Source organism: Plasmodium brasilianum, chromosome 9 (assembly GCF_023973825.1).
Source record: "Plasmodium brasilianum strain Bolivian I chromosome 9, whole genome shotgun sequence".
NCBI lineage: Eukaryota > Apicomplexa > Aconoidasida > Haemosporida > Plasmodiidae > Plasmodium > Plasmodium brasilianum.
The window spans coordinates 157,135-182,676 of NC_090122.1; the positions used below are offsets into that span (position 1 = coordinate 157,135).

The following is a 25,542-nucleotide window of genomic DNA, read 5'->3' on the forward strand; positions in this document are numbered from 1 at the left end:
TTTAAATGTTTTATTTTTTTTCATTTTTGATTTTTCATTTTTGATTTTTCATTTTTGATTTTTCATTTTTGATTTTTTATTTTTCATTTTTTATTTTTGATTTTTCATTTTTTTTTATTTTTCATTTTTTATTTTTCATTTTGTATTTTTCATTTTGTATTTTTCATGTTCATTCCTCATTTCGACTTCTTACTCGTTTTAATTACTTATCTGTACTTCTCATTCGCTTTAATTTTTCATTTTAACTTCTCTCACGATATTGTAATTTCCGTAGTATATTTTTAGTTCCAATTTTTCATATTTTGTTGCTGTTCTTTTTACTCCCCACCCCTCCAACAATATTCTTTTTATTTTTTCTTTCTTTTTTTTTTTTCATAAATAAAACAAATATACTTTAACTTGTTTTCTTAATTATTCAGCAATATTAAAACTACAAAACATTCTCGCATATTTTTCGTACAATATGTTATAATATATTTTTTTTCATATTTTAAGATATAAAAAAAAAAAATAATATTTCTGCCAATGTGTTGCAATAACGTTCTCATCCATAAATGCGAAAGAGCTTTCAAGAATTTCCCATTTCCTGCGCTTTTGTTTTTATTTTTTTTTATTATCGCTTTTTTATAAACTATTATATTTTCAATTTTACAACTAATTAAGTAGAATTTTTTTTTTTTTTTTTTGATAATTGTTCATGTGATTTAATACCCTTTGATAAGGCGACTTAAATTAGACAAAAATTTTCAATATACAGTCAATTTTTTTTTCTTCTTTTTTTCAATTCCATGCACAATGTGTATAAATGAAAATCAAAAAGATTAATAATCTTTTCGAAAATAAAATATGGTTCATTTCATCTTTAAAAAAAAAAAAAATTTATTATATAATAATCTACCTTTTGCAAATTCATTCATTTTCACTAGTGTGTGAACCACGTTAAATGTATCCTCCGTTGCTAATTAAAAAGTTTATGCTATTTTTTTTTATTACTGTAATGATATGGAAAACAAAATATACGATTTACCTTCAAAGATTTGAAGAAAGAAAAAAGAATAAAAAAAAGGCGAAAAAATAATAGAAAAGCACATACAAATATAATGCTGCCACTACTATGTACAATAAGTATAACCAATTTTGAACTAGACCTTTTCTCTTCATTTTGACCTTAGAAAACCGTTGCATATGAAAAAAAAAGGGTAAAAACATTTAATATAGATTCATACCTATTAACACCAATTAAAAAATATACATTTTCAAAACATCTCCTTACCACCTTCACTCTGATTATTGTCAAGAGTGTAATTTCATATAATGCAAAATTTCAAGTTGTTCATTTGTTATTTAGCTTCAAAAAAAAGGACGTAATTTTTGGTCTTTTTTTTTTTTTAAATCAAAATAGTATATTCATACTAAAAATATCCATTTGATACGAATTAAAAATAGTTATATGTAAATGTGAAATTGTATTATGCTATACTATGTTATATGTATTTATATAAATATTTATTTATAATGGCTTCTAGTGAAGCCTAAAAGTTTATACTATTGCATGAAAAAATAAGATGTATATATTATTTTTTTGTTCGAAGAAACAAAAAAATAAAAAAAAAAAAAAGAAAAAAAAAATGGTGTTTTCTATTTTTTTTTTTTTCCCTTTCAATGCATTCGCTTTATTATAAAATATAAATTTTTTCTTCTGTATATTGAACATAAATAAAAAGAAAAAAAAAATAATGTTTCTTTGTGTACTTGACGCGTTTTATTATGATATAAAAAAATATGTGCATATTAACTTAGATGTAATATCTAGGTATATATATATGCATATATTTTTACATCATTTGTTTTATTCAATACTATTTTTATTTTATTTTTAAGATGTTTTATATATTATATAGAACACCCAATTACACATGTATCAATTTTCTTTCATTTTATAAAATGAAGGAAACGAAGGAAACATTGTATAACAGGAATGAAATAATAATAATAAAAAAAACCCTTTTTTTTTTTTTTTTTTTTTTTTCTTTATCTCTCTATCCTTCTTTGGTTCTGCGCGTAAATGTACTACTGCTATATACCTTTCAATTAACCTCCAAAACCATATAATGTTCTTCCTTGTCTTTTCAGTGAGTAAACAATATCCATAGCAGTTACGGTCTTTCTCTTTGCGTGTTCAGTATACATAATTGAATCTTTTATTACATTCTCTAAGAATACCTTCAATACTCCTCTTATTTCTTCATATATTAAACCGGAGATACGTTTGACACCTCCTCTTCTTGCTAAACGTCGAATAGCTGGTTTGGTAATACCTTGAATATTATCTCTTAAAATCTTTCTGTGCCTCTTTGCTCCTCCCTTTCCCAATCCTTTACCTCCTTTTCCTCGTCCTGACATTTTTGCTTATTTTGTTAAAATATAATAAAAGTTTTTTAAAAAAAAAAAAAAAAAGGTAAAATCTCTTAAATTATAAAAAAAGAAAAATTATTGAATAAAAACACGAAAGTTTTGCTAAGTTTTTATTTTTTTTTTTTATGCATAAAGTTATTTTATTTTATTTTTGTACATAATATATATATGTATATTTTATTATTTTTTAAAATTTTTTCGACATTTACTATTTAAAAAAAAAAAAAAAAAAAAAATGAATTGTTCAGAAATTATTTAATTTAATAATTTTTTTTTTTTTAAGTGTGCAATTTATATTTTTTTTGCAATATGCATTTTTTTTATATTTTGTGAGCTTTGAGTCGATTTTATTTATATATGTTTTATATATAATATATATCTATAATAATTATATATATATTTTTTATAATATTTTATATATATATTTATGTATTTATTATATATGTATAAAATATAAATTATTATATATATAAATTGTTATATATATATAATGAATTTATATATATATATATATATATATAAATTATATATATATTATATATATTTTTTATATATTTATATATTTATATATTTATATATATAATACATACGACATGCATATATATCAAAATTAAAATAATTGTATAAGAGCAATTTTTTAACTACATTTGTTCATACGTATTTATTTATATATTATATATATATAAATATATATATATATACATATATATATATATATGCTATATACGTATCACTAGTTCATAATATATATATTTTTTTGGGGCATTTTTAAAAGATGAAAAAAAGAATATTTACTAATTTTTAAAGCAAATAATCTATAACTATTTTCATTGATTTGTTTTAATATTTATTTTAATTGAAGATCCCCTCAGTATTACAGTTTATGTACTTTAAAATTTTACGCATTTATATATATATATTTCTTTTTCATATATTTACATATATTTACATATATTTACATATATTTATTATATATTATATATATATATATATATATATATACATTTTTTTTTTCATATTATATATTTTTATATATATGTACAAACGGGTTCCTCATACATTAACATTTTTGTGCGATATCTTGCAATATTAATATAAGAAATATTCGGAAACGATATAAAAAAAAATTACTAGTGTGAATATGCATATAGCTTTTTGTGCAGAATAAAAAGAAAAAAAAAAGGTGAACAAAAGAATAAAAAAAATACAGTTTATAACAGATATTTTTCAAAAATTGTAATGTGGGAATATACGTGTTTACCATGGATGTACAAGTAACGTAATGCATATATATATATATATATGTATGTATATTCACGTAAATATATTTAAATGAACAATTAATCCATAAAACTTTTACGTTAAATTTATTTTGATTACGCTGTTTATACGGAGTTAATGGTACAATATATATAATTTGTCCAATTTACAAAAATATGTTAAAATTTATTAAGTACGATTTGTTTATTTTATTTTTTTTTTTTTTGTCATGTTTGCATAGTACTGACAGTTTAAAAATAATATAAGAGGAATTATATTATATGAAATATATTTTTTAATAGAAAAAGAAATAATTTAATTTTTATGAAAGTATAATTTTACTAGTATGGGTAAAATAAATGAATATGTTAAAAAAGTTAAAATGTCATTATAACATAATAAAATTTTGTAGAAAAATGAAAATCAAATTTTATTCTAACACCGTTAGAAAAGAGGGTCATATAATACATACAGTATTATATTTTTTTTCCTTTTAAATGAATATTAACCTATTGTACAGTAGCACCTAATCGTTTTCCGTAATTTTCCATCTAGTTTCATTAACCCCTTATTTAACATAGTACGAAAAAAATAAAAAATAATCATATAACGAAATTGCAACACCCTTTTAAAATGTTATCACCAATATATTATTACTGAAAATTGAGAGAAACGTAGCAATTGTAGCAATTTTTTAATCCCAATTTTTGACTTAAAATATTTTTTTGTATTTGCATTTTACTATGTAATAAAAAATATTACTCCTAAAAAATTTTTTTTTTTTTTTTTACGGATATTAAGATTTTTGTTTATTTATATTATTTAAATAAATCTTTAACATGTCAGTTAATTATACAATGAATAAACAAGGTTTTAGGTATACTATAAAATTTTCGTAAAAATAAAAGCATATGCTTACTCTTACGAACAAACAAAATCATCTTTACATATCATAACTAGCGAATGTCTTGAAATACATACATTCTTCTATTTTCTAGTTGCAAATTAAGAATTACTTCTTATAAAAACGAATAGAATCGTTAAACGTACATATTAGAAAAATGATACATATAATAATTATTAAAATGTAAAGGAACACAATTCGCTAAAAGATCTTCACAATATATTTTCCTTTTTATATATACTAATTTATAATCTTAATGAAAAAAAAAAAAAAAAAAGCGGAAAATCATACAAAAGAAATTATAAATATAGTCTTTCAAAAATGGACACAAAAATGGTGTTCCTTTAGCAGAATTATGAATTTATAATGGTAGCAAAATGACCTTTTTTTAATTATAAATAAAGAAAAAAAATTAGCTTGCAATGAATCGTTTTATCAGTATAATCAAAATTCAAAATAACGAAAAAAAGTAATCTTAGAACTTGTAAAATCATTATATATACTTTTTATTTCGTACGTTTAACAAAATTCATGGCGCATCTTTTTTCGCTTCAAAATTAAGATGAAATAGTAAAAACTTCATACAAAAATAAATTCAAAATTCCTCAAAAAGGAAATATCTTCAAAATTACGCGTGTGCGCATAGGTTACATAAATGCATACATATATATATTTGTTACATATATGAATAAATTTATTACATATATATATATATATATATATATATTTACGCACACACAGCATAACTGATTCACTTGCTTTCACATGAAAACGCTCGTCATATTATATATATATATATATATATGATAAATGTATGATATGATGTATTTGTGTACATATTTCACGTATGCATTATGCATACTTATGTATGCTGAATGAACTTCATCAGAGTTATATTTTTACTTCAACAAATGGGGCTATGAGCTCACCAAAAAATAAAATAAAAGTATATATGCATACTTTTAAAAAACGCCATTGGTGTATTTTTCCTTTTTATTTTATATTTTTTTTTTTACGTAACGAAAATATTGTGCGTAATTACATGCACATAAGGAGTATTTCTTCCTTGAGTCATGCATAAAATAATTCAAAAAAAATCATGTTAGCAATTTTAATCAAAATGTGTAATGTTGTACACTTTAAAAAAAAAAAAATAATAAAATATAAATATATATATATATATATATGTATATATAAAATTATGAACATGTCAGAACAGTTTTAACATTTTTTTTTGTGTGCATTTGTGTTTGAATATTATATATATATATTATATATATGTATGTTATATATATATATATATATTATATATATCATATATATATATATATGTACACATTACATACATAGCTGAATTACGCGGAGACGATTTTTACATTTGCATGTGTACATTAAAAGTATCGCTAAAAAAAAAGAGCACAAAAAAAAAAAAAATATATATTATATATATATATATTATGCATACGTGCGTGTATGTATTTTTTTTTTTTTTTTTTTCAATACATACATGTAATTTTTACTTTTAATAGTTATTCTTTTTTATTTTTTTATTTTTTTTTTTTTTGTTACAATTAAAAAAAAAATATTTTATTAAAAAAATATTATAAATATATATTTATATTAATATATTTTGAGATTTTTATAAGAAAATTAGCAGAGAAATATTTAAAAAAAAAAAAATTCAACTATTTCTTAACATAAAAACTTTTATTCACTTTTTTTTTTTATAACTTTTTTTTGAAATAACTTTTTATTTTTGTATATATTTATATATATATAATATCCGAACAAGATGGTATCCAAAAAACCAGCAAAAGCTAAAAAAACCACAACAGGAACTGCAGATGGAAAAAAGAAGAGAAAAAAGTCAAGATATGACAGCTATGGACTTTACATCTTTAAAGTATTAAAACAAGTTCACCCGGATACTGGTATATCAAGAAAATCCATGAACATAATGAACTCCTTCCTTGTTGACACTTTTGAGAAAATTGCTACTGAAGCTTCAAGGCTATGCAAATATACTAGAAGAGATACATTATCCTCTCGTGAAATTCAAACTGCCATAAGGTTAGTGTTGCCAGGAGAATTAGCTAAACATGCAGTATCAGAAGGAACAAAGGCTGTTACAAAATTTACCTCCAAGTAAATTTTGTTGTATTCTTACGCATACGCACACACCAAAAGGAAAGACTGAAAAGAATAAAAAAAAAAAGAAAAACAGAAAAATCGAAAAACCAAAAAAAAAGAATATCACATTGTGTACCTTAATGTGGTATTTATCTATCTATATCGATATCTATCTATCTATCTATCTATCTATATATATATATATATATATAAAATGAAAAAAAAAAAAAAAAAAAAAAAAGTGAAACAACCAAAAAGAAATAAGTTAAATGGAAAATAATACATGAAGAGAAGAACAATTATACAAGGAAAAATATAAGAATGAATTTAAAGAAGAGTAAAAGAAATGGAAGACAGACACTTTAATTGAAGTCCTGTTTTTTTTTTTTTTTTTCCCATTCTTTTTCATTTTTTTTTATTTTCCTAATGAGCTTTATATATATCTGAACAAGAGTTTATCTGTGTATATACATATGTACCTAAAGCTGTTCATGCGTTCTTTTAGTGCATATATATATATATATATACATATATATATATATATATATATATTTGTATGTACCTATTGAACGTACAAAATTGAAACGAATGCTATAATATAAATATAAAGGGAATAATGTAATTATGATGTATATATTTATATGTGTGCTATTATTTATATATATGACAAGGCAGACATATGTGCATAATTAGTAGTTTTAAGCAATATAAGAAGAAATGTTTTGTTTTGCTATGTTCAATTCATTTGTTTTATTTGTTTTAAGACTACTATCAAAAAAAAAAGAAACAGTATATAATACATGTTCATATATAGAATTTTATAATATGTTTAGTGCACGTATCTATTTACTGAATATATTTTTTCGACAATTTTTTTTTTCAAGTTTAACTATGTTTAAACGAACAAGTTTTTTAAGGCTTCACTAGAAGCCATTCCTTTCTTCTAAGTTTTTTCATTACAAAAACAAAGCCTTTTTCAATATATATGCTACAGGAAGAACAAATGTTATAACAACTATTGGGGAAGTTTAAAAAAAAAATTAAAAAGCAATAAAAAATAAAATTTTTTTTTTTTTTTTTTTTTTTTTTTTTTTCTTTTTCCTTTTCAACAATATGTAGTTTATTAAAAATTGTATGTTCTCTACCATTTGTTCAAAAGGAGTTAAATAGATTTATTACTGTTAAATTGAAAATGTTATTTGTATAAAATTTGTTTTCTTTTTTTCCCCTTCTTGCACAATATTAATATATTCATAATAGTATAATGTTGACTTAAGGGGAGAAAAAAAAAAGATTATATATAACAACACAAAATTAAAAAAAAAAGTGTTAAAAAGGTATTCATTATAAAAATGATGGAAAACAAAATTAAAAGAACTTTAAAAAAAAATGTAGATAAAAACAAACTAAACCAAAATGAAATATAGTTTGTAACAAAATAATCAAAGAAAAAAAAAAAAAAAGACATATATCAAATAACAAAATCAAAAACTGAAATAACATCTCATGTTGTTCCAATAAATTGTGAAGCAAATGTATGGTTTATTAGAAAGATAAATATAACTAAAAAAATTGCATATTGTGAAATTCTTTTTATTTTATTTTTTTATTTTTTAATTTTTATTTTTTTTATTTCTTATAATTTAAAGCTAAATAGTAATCACAGAAAAAAAGAAACTTCTCACATTTGACTTTTTATTTTTTGTCAAATAAAATATGACTCAAAAAAATAGTTGTTAACGCAGCTATTAAAACAAGTACATATAAAAGCACACCTCTTTGGATACAAACAAAATTACAAGACAAATAGTTTAGCAAAAATATATAGCAACAGTTGTACATATCTATATATGTCTATACATACATATAAGTAATGGGAATTACTGTTGGTAACATCAGTATACACATGTGGGCCTGAACTTCGATATCACCTATCAATGAAAAAAACAAACTGTTAACAAATGGTTTAACGATCTATAGTCGATGTAAAGCTATGTTTAGTATCATCAAAAAAGTAATGTTTCATTCGTCCCACCTTTGATTTACTAAAAAAAAAAGAAACAAAAATGTGTAATTTTTTGAGGATGAAATGTAAAAGAAAAATATGAACAGACAAGGGAAAAGATGAAAGAAAAAGATAAACAGGTAAGGATAAAAATGGGGAAACAAAATGAGAGAAAAAGCAAATGTGAATAACGTCTACACGTATGAAGCTAAAAAAAAAAAAAAAAAAAAAGTATAAAACGGTTAAAAATAATTATATGATGTCAAATTATATAATTTTTTTTTAATTACTTAACAAATAGAATTTTAAATATGGTGTAAACGCTTAAGAGTACACAAAAGATAATAATGACCATCATAAGTATGTCAAACAGTTCATTTACTTTTATGGTTAATTTAGTTTTTCCACTAGAAATTATAAAATTGACATTTTTAATTATGTGATATGTTCTTTGAATGAATTGATTATTTTCAATAAATGATATAAGTAGTTTATTCTCAAAATTATTGAAATGTTTTATATAAGAACATCCAGCTATATTCTCTACTGTATTTGAAACATTTTTAAAATATTTGTATAAAAGTTCTCTTTCATATGTAGTTTGTATAATATAACAATTAATATGGCCAAAATATTCTTCATAAATGTTTTTTATAGAATCAATAATCTTTCTGTTGTACATTCCATCCTTCTCTTTATATACTTTCCATATTTTTGTTCGTGTGCTAATAAAAACAGTTGAAATATCTCTCATTTGTGTAGTTGATAAGTATATTTTTGGTTGTTCATGTGATATAGTTTCATAAGGAATAAAAGATACCTGTTTACATTTTACTTCATTTGAGTTTAAACTACACCTATACAAATGTACTAACTGTTTGTTCTTACTCAAAGTAATGTAATAAAAACCTATTTCGTTGTTTGAGTCTACAAACAGAACAAAATCTATTATATTTTTTACCTTGAAATATACATGGAATTTGTAATCTTTTAATATTATAACATAGTCATTGTTATTGTAATAAAAAGCAGTATATCTATTAACAGAAGAAATGTTTTTTATCTTCGACTTGTTAAATATGTCCATGATGGGATTTTTATATAAAAGCATTTCATACATATTTCGAAGATTTTTATAGCAATTATTATAATCATTTTCATTAAGATAGATTTTATTACATAAATCAAAATTCATTTTAGTCATATTCTTATTTATGTGTTTCCATAAAATATAATTATCACCAAATTGGTTTCTATATAAAGGAGAATTAAACAAAAAGCTTTTACTATTAGCTATTTTTTCATCGTTATATCTTGATAGTTTTGTCTCTTTTTGATTTCCTTCTATATAATTATTTGCATTTTTTTCCAACAAAACTTTTAAATTACAAGCAATGGTTTTATTAAAAACATAATAAGCAATGTTTATATTCTCGAAATCGTTCCTTACAAAGCTTTTAAAATAATTAGATATTTTTTTAAGTAAAGATGTATTTTCTTTATTCATATATGGAAATGCTAATTCTAATAAATTTTTATATTCTTCATTTTTTATAAAAATTGCATTTATTTCGTTATGATCATGTGCAGACGGATAACATAATAATTTTTCAGGTAAAAATTTGGTATTCTTTATTTTACATATAGCTGCCATAGGTACTAAATCGCTATTATTATCACTATTATTATCACTACTATTATACCTAATATTATGACTACTATTATCCCTATTATCATCCCTATTATCATCCCTATTATCATCCCCATTATTATAACCACTATTATCATCATTTTTATCATTGTCTTTACTACCCTTAGAATCCTCATCGTACTCCGAAGCATCAAACCTCTTTATATAAAAATTCTCACTCTTAACGTACAATTCTTTCTTCATATCAAAATATTTTAAACCTGATTCACTATAAAATAAATTATTAATTTCACATATAACACCATTCTTATAATTTTTTAATAATATTATATCACCCCCATCATATTCAAAAACAAAATGTACATTAGCTGGCACTCTATATTTAAAATAATTTATAATTTTTGTAAAACTTTTGTAAAAGTATATTTCCTCTTTTAGTTTTATCTCTCCTATATGTAAACTATTTATATAATTACTGTCTTCATTTTCATTTAAAAATATGTACTGAAATTTACTCAGTTCACTCGTTGTATTATTTGTATTCGCATTTGTATAAATAACATTAGTCAATTTTCCAACTGCACTAGAACCAGATACCACATTTTCGAAATAATACAAAATTATTAACACATAATAATTAAGTATTCTTTTCATTTTTTTCTTTTTTTTTTTTCAAACCTTATATCTTAAACTGCTTCATAAATAATTCTTGAACTAACAAAAATGGAATATGTTGGACCATTCACCTTTTTTATTATGTACTGTTCAGGCAAAATGAGAAAGTAAAAATGAATTATTACCTTTTTTAATCAAAAATATTAAATAATTACCAAAAAATACACGAGTATACAAAAAAAAAAAAAAAAAAAAAAATTTACTTATTATTTTAGTGTTTTACACTTGTAAATTTTTCCGTGCATTTGTTGCAATAACAGGAAAAAAAGGATGCACACACCTATTTCGTATATATATGTGTGTATATATTTATATATGTGGTACAAATGTAGATTAACGAAATCATTTTCCTTCATGAATATGTTTACACACGTATATATACACACCAAAATTATGGTATCGTTTTACCATAATTTTATTCGTAGTACAACTGTTTTCTAACATTCTCATGAGGATTTATAACCATATGAACTTCTTCAATGGCGCATATTCTAATGGGGATAAAAGACGCAAAAGCGAAAAAACATAAAAAAAAAAAAAAAGACGAAAAAACGAAAAAAAAGACTCATACGCGAAAAAGCGAAAAAAACTATGCACTATTCAACTAAAAGTTTTACACGCAAAATAGATTTGCGGTCATTCACCTTTTAGCTGTAGCCTTATTCTGTTTACAAACATTAATTTTCCTATTGCAACTACTTTTTCATTTGGTACATACTTAGCGCAAGATAAATACATTAGCACAAAAGGTGCTTTATAAGATAATCATTTGAAACTGTAATTTAACTGGTACATAATTTTTTCTTTTCACTTTGAATGCAAAATATTTTAAAAATAAATATGTTTTCTCATAAAGTTGTATATTCTTTATTTTAAAAAAAAAAAAAAAAAAAAACTGAAAAAACAGAAAAAACAAAACGCAGAAAGGGAAGAAAAAGACGAGTACATCATTTCGGTAAATACGAAAAAGACACCGACTTTCTCCTTAATAGCACTTTTTCCTTTCTTCCCTCCCTCTCTCCCTCATTTTCAATATCTTGAATGGTTATATACTTTGCAAAAAGAAAATGATTATTATATAGTTGTAATAAACTTCGTTTTTAATCTTTACATTATATTGTGTAATTGCACTTTTTCCTTTTATGTTTTAAATTTGTGGAGAAATAAAAAAAAAAAAAAAACGAAAAACAAAAATTTAAAATTTAATATTTAAAATTTAACACTTAAAATATAAAAATTAAAATTTAATATTTAAAATATAAAAATTAAAATTTAACATTTAAAAATTAAAAATTAAAATTTAACATTTAAAAATTAAAAATTAAAATTTAACATTTAAAAATTAAAAATTAAAATTTAACATTTAAAAATTAAAAATTAAAATTTAACATTTAAAAATTAAAAATTAAAATTTAACATTTAAAAATTAAAAATTAAAATTTAACATTTAAAAATTAAATTTTAAAATCTAAAATTTTAAATTTTAAAATTAAGTTTTAATATTTATGAACAGTGGTTTATTCAGAAGAAAATAAAAAAGTCTTACATAAAAACATAATTTTTCTCAATCAAAATTGTTTTCCTTCTAATTTCTCAACATTCAAAATGCAAAACCTTTTTAACGTCAAAAAAGGTATAGCATAAAAAAAAAAAAAAAAAAAAAAATATTCATAATATAATAATCCATAAATGAGTTAATCATGTAATATCTAAAAGTATAATATAATTTATATAACTTTTGTAATACTATGTTATAGGCTAAATAGCACTTCTGCTACCTCCATTTAGTTATTGTGCTTTTTAATTATTTAGTGCCCTTAGTCTGTTTCTTCTTTCTTCAATTATATCTAGTTTAATTCCTTTCTCCCTCGGTAAACTAATATAAGGTTTTGAGTTGTCTCCTATAACCAAAACATTACTTAGCCGAGTAGCAAATATTTTTCCTCTTGAATCTTTTACATGAATAATATCATACGTTCCTATGTTTTTGTCTATCGAAGAAATTGTACCAACTCTACCAACACTGTGTCCTGCAGTTACCATAACCATACTACCTATTTGAAATTTTAAATGGTCTAAAACTTTTCCTGTTTCTAAATCTAATCTTACTGTGTCATTTACCTTAACTTCTGGATGGATATATGGTATACTTCTACCATCATGTGTAACAGCTATTGATAATCTTCCTTTTCTTAATATTATTTTTTTTACTTTGCATAATTTATATTTACTCTCTTCAGTTGTTATCCTATGAGGAACAAATCTTCCTTTCGTATCATACAACAATCGAAAATATTCATTTGATTTTGTTATATGAATTACATCCATTAACCCAACTGGAAACGTACAATCCGTCCTTATCTTATTGTCCACTTTCACAATTTTTTGAATTAATATCAATTTTACTTCATCAAAAGTTAAAGCATATTTTAAACGATTTCTTAACAAAATTACTAATGGAATACTCTCGATTAACTTATGTGGACCACTGCTCGTTTTGGGCGCATACTGACCGCCCATCTTGTTCAACATCCAATGTGATGGCGCATTGACTCTTTTCAAATGTTTCTTTATTCCTTTTCCCTGAAAAACGCACACAAAAAGGGCAGAAAAAAATGAAAAAATGAAATAATTATGAACAGTTCATAATTTTTTACTTGCACAGAATAACGTTCACAAAAAAAAAAAAAAAAAAAAAAAAAAAATGTACAAAGAATAGGTAGAATGAACGAATAGCATCATCATAACATTTCTTTTATCAAAATACGATCATGTTTCATAATAATTCATTTTTAATGCATATTTATTTTATTCGTCAGAATGAAAATAATAACTCAAGGAATAATCTTCTATGTAGGAGATAAAACTGCGCTTCATTTAATACACGCACGTTCTATTAATCAGATTTATCATTTAAAAAATGTATATACAAAACAAACCCTTTAACATATAGCGCAAGTTATAACATCAGCAGATTCACTATTGTATATGCATAATCATACATACGTAAATACGCACATATGTAGTAAATACATTTCGTATATAAATGCATATTTATATATATACATAATTACACAAATACATATATACATGTACGTACACTTATGTATGTATGTATATATTCTTTACGTAATTTTCTCCTCTTTTATATTACCATTTTTTCAATTTGGAATTAAAAAGTGTTAAATTGGTTCCTCCCTTTGAATATTTGTAAATTGGAAGTTACTATTCCGCTTTATACTTTGTTGTATGAAAAGTAATAAACTTTTATACCGTTATGCTGTTATAGTGTTATATTGATATATAAAAATATTATTATAAAAAATAAGAAAAAAAAAAATTATCACCTTTAATTATTGTAATTCAAAAATTAAGGAATTTCTTTTTATAATCTTCTTTTTGTTACAATTTGTACTGCATTGTTTTTTATTTATTTTTTTCGGAATATGTAATTAAAAAATTTTGTTATTCTGTAGATTTTATTATTTTTGTACTAAAAATATTCTTTTTTTTTTTTTTTTTTTCTTTTTAAAGCAAAACCTCACTCCGCAAATTTGCTCGTAAATGTATGCATATATATAAATACATACGTACGTACATAAATATATACGTATGTACATTAATGTACACTCACGTTTATAAATATACGCATATGTTTATAAATATACGCATATGTTTATAAATATACGCACATGTTTATAAATATGCGCACATGTTTATAAATATACGCATATGTTTATAAATATACGCACATGTTTATAAATATACGCACATGTTTATAAATATACGCACATGTTTATAAATATACGCACATGTTTATAAATATACGCACATGTTTACAAATATACATGTACTCATATACTAGAAGTATTTTTTGTCAAGCACTTTTGTAATGCGCGTTGATTATATGACGTAATTATTTATCTTTTCAAGTTTTAATATGAGTGTTTTAAGATCCCTTCAGCGTTGATCTCGTATAACAAACATATATACAATAATGCAGCTTAATATATAATGTGAGTTAAACAAAAAGAAAAAAAAAATATGTATGAATTTTGTTAAGTGGTAAGTTCATACACTTAAATCACTTCTACTAGGTTACAAAATGAAAGTAATATATATTCTTATATATGTATAATATACAAATTTGTATACATATATATAGTATATATTTGCAGTGTTGCAACGTATGTATTAAATATGCATATTAAAAACAAAAAAAAAAAAATAAAAATTTTGTTAAAATTTTTAAAGGTGTAGGTAATTCAAAAATTAGTATTTCCCCTTTTGTTTAAATAAGTATAGTTTATTACAAACCTTAAAGTACATGTTACACTCAGTTAAAGCACAAGGAAAAAAGTATAATAAAGGTTAATCCTTTAAAAATATTTTTTTATATTTTTTTTTTTTTTTTATTGACCTTAAAGTGTATCACTGTTTTATATTATAAAAAGGAATATATTATTTTAATTTTTTTTATATACAAAGGAAATTGAATTATAAAATTAAAATTATTATAAACAACTTATACTAAATAATAGGACTATAACGTATAGTTAAAAAAAAAAATAAATAAATGACTTTTAAACATTTAATGGCTTTATTAAAATAATTTTTTATATGAAGCTTATAAGCTAAACAGCAGTGTTGTATGTATACAAAAATGAACGCCTACATCCATAAATAGCGTCTTAGGGAACAAATTCATATTTTAGCAAAAAGGAAAAAAATGTTAATGAGATCCGTAGGTTTAAATTTTTGTTATGAACAAATCAGGTAAAAAAAAAATAAATGAAGTGAAAGAAATGAAAAAATGGAAGAAATGAAAAAATGGAAGAAATGAAAAAATGAAAGAAATGAAAAAATGAAAGAAATGAAAAAAATGAAAAAATGAAAGAAAATGAAAGAAATGAAAAAATGAAAGAAATGAAAGAAATGAAAGAAATGAAAAAATGAAAGAAATGAAAAAATGAAAGAAATGAAAAAATGAAAAAAATGAAAGAAGTAAAATCAGTGAAAGAAATGAAAGAAATGAAAAAAATGAAAGAAGTAAAATTGAAAGACATTAACGAAGTAAAATAAGTAAAGGAAATAAAAAAAATTAATTGAACTTGAACTTAGGTTAAAATTAAATTAAATTAATTTAAATAGGCTAAAAAATATTCCAGTTAAGAAATTCCAATGTCATATGTTTTTCATATAATAATAGGCGAAGCATACTTTTAATTGTTCCTCTAAAAGAGGAAAATCAAAATGTCTGTATTTTATTTTATATCATTTTTGATAATCATGCATGCGTTTGCAGCGCCTCATTTTGTTTTATTCTTACTTCAATTGTAATTTTTATTTTTTATTTTATTTTATTTTTTATTTTTCTTTTTTTGCTTTATTTGTATTTTATTTTGTTTTTTTGCTTTATTTTAATTACTTTTTTTTTTGCTTTATTTTAATTACTTTTTTTTTTTGCTTTATTTTAATTACTTTTTTTTTTGGTATATTATACACATATTTTTATACATATTATCTTATGAGCATGTAACATTCGAAACGGCTCTTTAGGATATGCTTTTCTTTCGTCCGTATGTATTAGCACGAACAACTCATTCACAGTATAATAACATGGGTATACATGTTAACATAAAAAGGAAAACAAGTGTATGCTTTGTTTACATGTAAAATATATAAGAGAAAATGCACATATGTTAACATACACACGAAGGATACACACACTTTATAAGAAGTGTATGTAATAGTATAGTATATTTAAAGAAAAATAAAACTCTTTATCATTACCGTCTTTTCATTATTCCCCTTTTTGTGCATTTTGCATGGTATCCATTTCTACCTGTTTAACGCATTAAGAATATCTTTATTTTGTATACATGATATGTATATATGTAGACACTTATGCAGTCTTGTGTGCCTTTATTTCATTACTTAAATTTCATGGGTCTTCGCATATTTTAAGCATCGAAGGTAATGTTAAAGGAAGACAAATTGCTAGGAAAAGAAAAAAAAAAAAAAAATAGATCATAATGATTATTGAGAACAGTAAAGAAGTTACTATAAACGAAGATATTGAAAAAGAAATTTACGAATGTTTCTCTTTATTTGATACAAATAAATGTGGGTATATTGACATTAGGGAATTTTACTTTGCCTTAAAATCCCTAGGCTTAAATTTTAAAAAAGAACAAGTAAAAAATTTATTTTTAGAAATAAAGAAAAGTATTGATGACAAATTAAATTTTGATGAATTTTTTGATATCGCCTCAAAACATATCCATAAAAGATACAATGACGAGGAAATAGAACAGATGTTTTCCTTGTTCGATCCGAATGACACGGGTTATAATTTTTTTTTTTTTTTTCAGTGAATAGTACATATATATATATAAATAAATATATATATATATATATATATATATATAAATAAATATATATACATAAATAAATATATATACATAAATAAATATATATATATAAATAAATATATATATATAAATAAATAAATATATATGTATATATATATATATATATATGTATAATAGCGTGCTTTCCCCATGAGATACGTCCATATAACTGTATCTTACTTTTTCATTTTAGGAAAAATTACTTTGGCTTCTTTGAAAAAAGTCTGCGCTGATATAGGTACCAAAGTGAATATACTCAAATTACAATTCTTTACATAACTTTACAAATATGATTTGAGTATATCCCTATTTTTTTAGTTATATACAAACGTTAAGTAGTCACAGCGTTACATTTTTTGTTCGTTGCAACTATTCTGCGTAAGGATAGGTTTCTATGTACACGTAATTACATGAATCTACACATGTTTATATATGTACACATGTATTTATATGTGCGTATACATGATTACATGTAAGCTTACATAAAACTTTTGACGCGTATGCAAAAACGCCCTCTTTTCTTTCATCAAGGAGAAAATATAGATGACGTGGAACTGAACAATATGATCGAATTTGCTGATAAGAACAATGACAAAGTTATAGATAAAGAAGAGTTTAAAAGCATCGTTTTAAGTGCGTGGAGAAACGACCCATTTAGTGATATCGACTCAGACTGATAGGAGGACATACAATGCAAAACGTTTTTCGAACTGTAAAAAGTTCATTAAAGGTGTAAAATGCACTAAACGTTTTTCGAACTGTAAAAAGTTCATTAAAGGTGTAAAATGCACTAAACGTTTTTCGAACTGTAAAAAGTTCATTAAAGGTGTAAAATGCACTAAACGTTTTTCGAACTGTATAAGACGTACATTAAAAACTGCTGTAATGGTTTAAAATGTGCCAAACATACGAAATGTACCAAATATATCAGGTGCACCAAACGCACTAAACGTTTTAGTAGTGTTAAATGTGTATAATGCGTAAAATGCGTAAATTTATAGGATTAAAAAAAAAATTTTTTTTTTTTCCATTTTTGTCAAAAGTTCTTTAAAAAATGTTCATATATAATTGTAAAATTAAATAAAAAAAAAAAAAAAGAAAAGAAAAATTTTAATTTGTAAACAATGTTAATTATAAAATTTGCATATACTGCAATTTAAAAAAGGATTGAACATATGGCTTGAAAAAGTAAGCGTGTATGCATATATACATATGTATACATATATTGCTTGCACGACGCAGGGAAATATATATACAACACATTCGCGTATAAACATATACACGCACACAATATGCACAAATAAAACAAAATTAGATGCAATTATTACAATAAAAGGCCAAGAACGGAAATACACATTTCAAAATAAATGTAAAAACACAAACATAAAATTAGTATCTCATCATTTTAAAATGTAATTAAAAAAAATATATATACATATATATGTATATATTAACATTAAGCGGGAAGGAAGTGAGTATAATTCAAAATTGGAATACATAAATACATACATATATATATGCAAGTGTACAAATTATGCATACACATATAAGCACGTATATACATAATACCCTGAAGAATACACAAAAAGATAAGCATCATGCATCTATGTAGTAATTAAATTTGGAATCATTTTTTATATTAAATATAATGCTGTCAACTGCAAAAGATTGATAGTATTTTTCACTCAAAATAGAGCTATAGAAATGAACGGTTGATCCGCTATCTGTTGCATAAGAATCATTGTTAGAACAGAATATCACTGTATGTGATACGGTAAGGAAAATATATCCATCATCGGTTACATGTAAATCTTCATCTTTGGCATCTTTGAACTTTTTTAATAATTTATCTTCAGGGTATTTACTGATTAAATTGTTTAAAGCATTTTTCTTAATAAAGAAATAATTCAATGAAGTACTTATCGGTCCAATACGTTGGTTAGGATTATCTAAATTTAGCCACTCCTCTAACAACCATTTATCGTTTTGTTTGTTTAATCTATATATATTTTTTTTATTATTTGTTACATATATGTAACACACTTGACCTGTTTTCGTACTACCATTACTACTGCTGTTGCTGCTTTCGTTATTGCTACCGCTATTGTCGGAACTGCTAGCATCCCCCTCGTCGTAAGTTATGAAAGACACATGTTGAAATAGTTCATTTGAATCGTTGTTCTTCCTGTACACATTAAAGCACTCATACGCCTTTTCCGCTTTACTTATAACACATTTATTTATATAATTTTGCATATCATCATTTCCAGTTATATATACTACAACACTCTGTTCTGTGCTATTATATGTGTCAATAGCTATACCAAATGGCTTTGGTAAATTTATTGTTAATGAAGTTTTGTCTAAATATACATAAATAGAATTGTTCAGTGGATAAGATAAAACATGCACATTCATATGGGATTTATAGTCAAATGCTATAAAATCTTTAAGTCCATCGAAAAAAAAATTGCCAGTATAATTTTCATTATATTCTTCTGATCTGTTCAGAACACTTACAAAATTGTTCATCGAGTCATAATAACAAATATCTTTAAAGAGTTTTTCATTTCCCGAACATGTACTTGCACAAGTAACATTAGGAGCTAATGCATATTTGTTTGTCACATTAATAAATGGTAGCCTCTTCTTATCATCTTCATATACTTTAAAATTTCGTATATCTATTGTACCTTTATTAATAGTACAATTATAATGATTTGTCCATATAATATTTATTTTATATTTTTTATCGTCCTGTTTTTTTCTCATTTCTTCTTCTTCTATCTCTTTTTTTAAATTTAAAAATTTCATCTTTTCACTACTAACTCCTTTATATGAGGATAATATATTTTCTGTATCCTCATCATCTCCTGCTAAGTGTGCATCATATATAGTAAAGTAAAAAGAGTTCACATCCTTACTAAATAAGTCTACAACTGTGTATATATCTACAACTTCATGTTTTACACTCATAAGATATAAACATCCTTCTGATGATGGTTTATCATTTACTATCTTTTTCGTATTTATAACTATATAATCAACCAACATATTTTCATCATGTGCATCTGGCATCACATCTGCACTTATATCTACAATCTTATCCCCTTTTTTAAATACATATAATTCTTTTGCATTAATTACAATATTATTATCCCTATTAATAGTCAATCTGTACAAACCTTCCGCATTCTCTGCTACATATAAGCGATCCTCTACAACACTAATTCCATTGATAACCCTCATATTATTACCATTAATATTATCTATAACACTTAATACTTGTACAGTTTCATCTGTTTCTTCATGTCTTATATGTACAATGTAATAATTCTGTTTAATCGCACATATTAAAAAAAATTGATTTTCTATACTATCTGCTACCACACCTGTAAAAAACATCTCCTTATTATTCATTATATAATCATATTTCTTATCTGCTACTCGTAATATAGAAATTTTTTTATTTTTTGTATTTACTTCGTATATATCAACATCTGTTAACATAATAAATACACCATTATTTACAGCTATACCAACTATATAGTGCTTATCCTGAAATATGAGTGGCATAACATTTACATTATTCTTATATAAATAAAGAGAATTTTGAAACTCATGTTTTATAAAATATACAGGTTTTTTCTTTCTTTTAGAGTTATGATCTATTGTACTATAAGGTATACACTGAACAGGAAATTTAATTAAATTGGTTAAATCTAATTTAAATGCCTTATCATAGTGTACTAGTTTTGCATGCACAAGACTGTTCATCTGATTTGCCAATACTAATTCCCCTGTATGTTTTATGCTATAATCACACGCTATTTCATTATTCAAAAAAATTGCAGTTAAAAAGAGTATCAAAAATTTCATCATCGTGAACTAACTAAAGGGATAGTACTAGTTGTGGTGGTAGGAGTAGTAGCAGTAGTACCTGCAGCTGTAGTACTAGTACCTGTAATTGTAGTAGTAGTACCTGCAGTTGTAGTAGTAGTACCTGCAGTTGTAGTAGTAGTACCTGCAGTTGTAGTAGTAGTACCTGCAGTTGTTGGGGAGGGCCGTCAAAAAATTAAAGAACTAAAACACGTGCCTTTGTATAATGTACACATATATATGCATACATTCGCTCACATGTATACATATATGTGTACATATATATACATACGTATGTGTAATGATATGTATAACGCTATTTACAATGTCGTAAAAAAGAGTTCCCTTTTTTCGTGCAAAAAAAAAAAATAAAGATTAAAATTAAAAAAAAGAAAATACAAAATAAAAAAAAAAAATTACAGCGTATAAAGTATATAGAACAATATGCGAAGTATTAATTAAAGAGGTAATCAAAAAAAACTTGGGTTAATAAAAAAAAAAAAAAAAAAAAAAAAAGGAGGCTTCGGTATACGTAGTACGTTTACGTGTAAGAAGGCGTAACGCAAGTATAAACGTATATAAATATATACATGGATATACGTACATATATATGTACATATATAAATATACGTATGAATATATATATATATATATATATATATATATATATTGAGTAAATATTTATTACCACTTAAAAATCCTAAAAAAGCTGAAAAAAATTTTCATAGAAAATGCAATGGCTTGACGTGCAAACGCAAATATTGCATATATAAAGTCATATATATTTTGCTCAAATATATGTACACAAATGTAAGTATATATTTATATGTACGTAAAATATATTCGTTAATGACTAACGAAAAAAAAAAAACTCTCTAAAGCAAAAAATGGTTCATTCGAATTCCACGTTAAACATTATTTATCTTTATATATATATATAAATATATACATATATACATATATATATACACATATATATATACATATACATTTATAGGCTTTTTTCGTGTACATAGCAAAAGCTTCTTTCTGCGTCTGTACGTGTGCTTTTTCCCTTGGTTTATTTTGTTTATTTCGCTTCTTAATAAATTACGTAAAAATTATTAAATATGGCCCTTGTTTTTTAATATGTGGAGAACACGCACCTTCTTTACGAAAAAAAAAAAAAAAAAAAATTGTATACATAAATGTATATATATATATTGTATATTACATAGATAAACAAATATATAGATATATATATATATATATATATGTTTATATTCATGTATATAATGCGTACGTACAATAAAATGATCAAGTTAAAATTCCTTCCGTTTCAATGATCGCGCGAAGGTAAATTTGTAACTGCTTATGTGAAAAAAGCTTAAATAAAGGGATTACTTTAGTTGTGTTATATACGCATATACAAATAAATAAATATAAATGTAAATGCAAACATATATATAGTATATATTTATGTGCGCGTGAAACTTCTAATAATGCAAGCGTGCAAATACTATTCAATAGTAGTAGTGCCTCGCCTTTTATGTACATATATATATATATATATTATATATTTAACTATGAACTTTTTTCGTACGATTTTGTATTGGCACACTCGGTATAACCTTTTTATTTTTAATGTTTTTAAGCAATCTGAATAGTACCACATATATCTATCTATATATATCTGCATATATGTATATACAAATCTGCACACATATTTATGTATACATACTATTTTATATAAAAAAAGAAAAAAATAAAAAACTAATTTTTTCAAGCGTATAACAAAATAAGGTAGCAGGAGGGACCAGGACCTTTTTTTTTTTTTTTTTTTTTATCCCCTTAGCATTATTGAAAAATTATCTTTTCTCGTTTTTAAGTACTTTTTTATAGTTGTATGTATATAGATTTAATCCTTTTTTTTTTTTTTTTTTTTTTTTTTTTTTTTCTCATTTTCTTTTTCTTTTTTCATTTATTATTACCATTCTTTATTATATTTATTGCTATGTTCACTGTTACATTTATTTTATTATACACTGTGCATGTAAGAATGATCTGCAGCTTTCCCAATTTTTTTTTTTGACTATTTTCTAAAAATTAAAAAGGAGTAGTATAGTTGTTTAGTTAACCGTTCGCCAATTCAACCATTTTTATGTACACAAAAAGTGAACACGAAAAAATTAACGAATAAAAATTTTGTTTTTATCATTCAACCGGTAGTTTTAGCTTTTTTTAAATTAAACAAACATCGATCATTGTATTATCCAAGGGCATATAATAACAACAGGAATTCTTTTTATTTGCATTTTCATTTATTATTATTACCAACACCATTATTATGATTATTACTATGACAAATATATTATTAAAAAAATAAATCTTACGAATGCCCCAATTTTTAAAAATTTTAACAATCCCTATGCTTATGCTTTGCCTTTAATTTATCCCCTATACATTGTACCTTGACGTTTATATGTATATATGTATATGTACTTTATACATATATTGTACTTAATCTCTTATGTATTGTACTATTAAAATGATAGGAGGCACCCTCTCAGTGGGTTATATTTACATATATATATATCTATACATGTATATGTAAGTACGTATACATATTAATGTAGAACAAAAACTATGCTCCTTTTTTTAATTTCTAAAAAGGAAAAGCAAATTATGTGTCATATACACAACAAAATTTTCGGATGATGTAAAAAAAAAAAAATAAATAAATCTTTTGCGCTTTTACCTTTTTTTAGTTCACATATATATATGTATATGTATAAGTATATGTATATATATGCATATGTATATATATATGTATATATATATACTGTTCTCCTAATTAGCAAAACGCTCTATGGTACATTGAATAAATACATAGTACCAAAATAAAAAAAAAAAAAAAAATTCCCGTAAACAACCAAATGCGTATCAATTTTGTGTAGCTAAAGCAGCAGCCACTCATGCATTATTGTGTGTATAACTGTATACACGTATATTTATGTACTATGTATATATAAGCACATATATATGTGCACCTACACATTATGTAAGCGTATAAGCCCACGTATGTAGAGCAGCATGTTGATTTTGTTGAACTGAAAATCCGTATAGCTCTAAAACGTTAAATAAAAATTCGATAAATTTTTTTGCGCCTTCCCCCCCCAAAATGTTGTAACTCTGTAAAATTCTACTCTTTTCGTAAAGGTGGATAAATGATAATTTTTCAGTTGTTCCTGTTTTTAGAGGTTTTACCATTTTTTGTAGTTCTTACGTTTTTACCTTTTTACGTCTTTTTCTTTTTTGCGTCAAATGGCTAACTCCCGTTAAACGTTCGCACTTAACTTACGTTTACATAAAATACACTCAAAAGGTGTTATTAAAAAATAAAATAAAATAAAATATGAGCTATGATCAGCTTTTGTAGTGCTCAATAAATATGAAAAATTTAAATAAAATATGCGGAAATATACTCTCAAACTGTAATTTAATATAAGATAATGCAGGATAGGATAAAGTAAGTTAAGATAATACATACTAGAGCTAGTACAACGTAATATCAGAAAAAAAAAAAAAAAAAAAAAGTTGAAGTAAAATAATACTAAAATGTAATCCATTTTGCACATTTTTATAGAAGAAAAATAAATAAAAATAAAATATACATTTAAATAAAGTGCATGAACTTATGTAATTTATTTTATAACTGAGAAAAGAATAATAACATAAGAAGGGTGTATCTATACTGAAATTGGCCATTACCTACGCTTTAAAAAAAAAAAGAAAGTAAAATGAATAAGCAAATAAGCGAGCAAAGATATGATTGAACAAATGAACAAACGAACATATGAACAAACGAACAAAGGAACAAACGAGCAAACGAATGAACGAGCAAACGAATGAACGAACAACCATCTGATGCGCTTTGCAAAAATAATACCACTCCCCCTCATATCCTCTAAATTGTTTCCCACATATAATCATATATGTCCGCTGTGCATTAAATAACAGGTATAAGAACGCACAATTTGACGTAAAGCTAAACAAACACGCGCATAATGAACATTTTAAAGATTCACACATTAATGATGTTTAATATGTGTTACTGCTTTTGTTCTCACATGCGCATATAACGGCATTTAAATATTCGGATGTGTAAACATTTTTATGGGGTGTATGCTCACACGCACGTGCAGCCGAAAGGGTTGAATACATAAAAAGA

The 25,542-nt window shown here is 23.6% G+C and overlaps 6 protein-coding genes across 6 annotated transcripts; 2 read left to right on the forward strand and 4 right to left on the reverse strand.

The window, feature by feature from the left end:
• Positions 1–2,091: 2,091 nt before the first annotated feature.
• MKS88_002657 (histone H4) lies at positions 2,092–2,403 on the reverse strand (the record flags this gene model as incomplete). The annotated part of the gene is made up of 1 exon (XM_067215685.1): positions 2,092–2,403. One exon carries the CDS (start codon positions 2,401–2,403, stop codon positions 2,092–2,094), a length of 312 nt encoding a protein of 103 aa, XP_067073239.1.
• Positions 2,404–6,371: 3,968 nt separating this feature from the next.
• Positions 6,372–6,728, forward strand: MKS88_002658 (histone H2B; the record flags this gene model as incomplete). Its single annotated transcript, XM_067215686.1, has 1 exon — positions 6,372–6,728. One exon carries the CDS (start codon positions 6,372–6,374, stop codon positions 6,726–6,728), a length of 357 nt encoding a protein of 118 aa, XP_067073240.1.
• Positions 6,729–8,675: 1,947 nt separating this feature from the next.
• MKS88_002659 (uncharacterized protein) lies at positions 8,676–11,019 on the reverse strand (the record flags this gene model as incomplete). Its single annotated transcript, XM_067215687.1, has 2 exons — positions 8,676–8,744; positions 9,097–11,019. 2 exons carry the CDS (start codon positions 11,017–11,019, stop codon positions 8,676–8,678), a joined length of 1,992 nt encoding a protein of 663 aa, XP_067073241.1.
• A 1,821-nt stretch (positions 11,020–12,840) lies between these two features.
• MKS88_002660 (40S ribosomal protein S4) lies at positions 12,841–14,197 on the reverse strand (the record flags this gene model as incomplete). Its single annotated transcript, XM_067215688.1, has 2 exons — positions 12,841–13,623; positions 14,195–14,197. 2 exons carry the CDS (start codon positions 14,195–14,197, stop codon positions 12,841–12,843), a joined length of 786 nt encoding a protein of 261 aa, XP_067073242.1.
• Positions 14,198–17,075: 2,878 nt separating this feature from the next.
• Positions 17,076–18,130, forward strand: MKS88_002661 (centrin-4; the record flags this gene model as incomplete). The annotated part of the gene is made up of 3 exons (XM_067215689.1): positions 17,076–17,388; positions 17,647–17,691; positions 17,985–18,130. The coding sequence occupies 3 exons, from the start codon at positions 17,076–17,078 to the stop codon at positions 18,128–18,130; spliced, it is 504 nt and encodes a 167-aa protein (XP_067073243.1).
• Positions 18,131–19,049: 919 nt separating this feature from the next.
• MKS88_002662 (translocon component PTEX88) lies at positions 19,050–21,029 on the reverse strand (the record flags this gene model as incomplete). Its single annotated transcript, XM_067215690.1, has 1 exon — positions 19,050–21,029. One exon carries the CDS (start codon positions 21,027–21,029, stop codon positions 19,050–19,052), a length of 1,980 nt encoding a protein of 659 aa, XP_067073244.1.
• Positions 21,030–25,542: the final 4,513 nt, after the last annotated feature.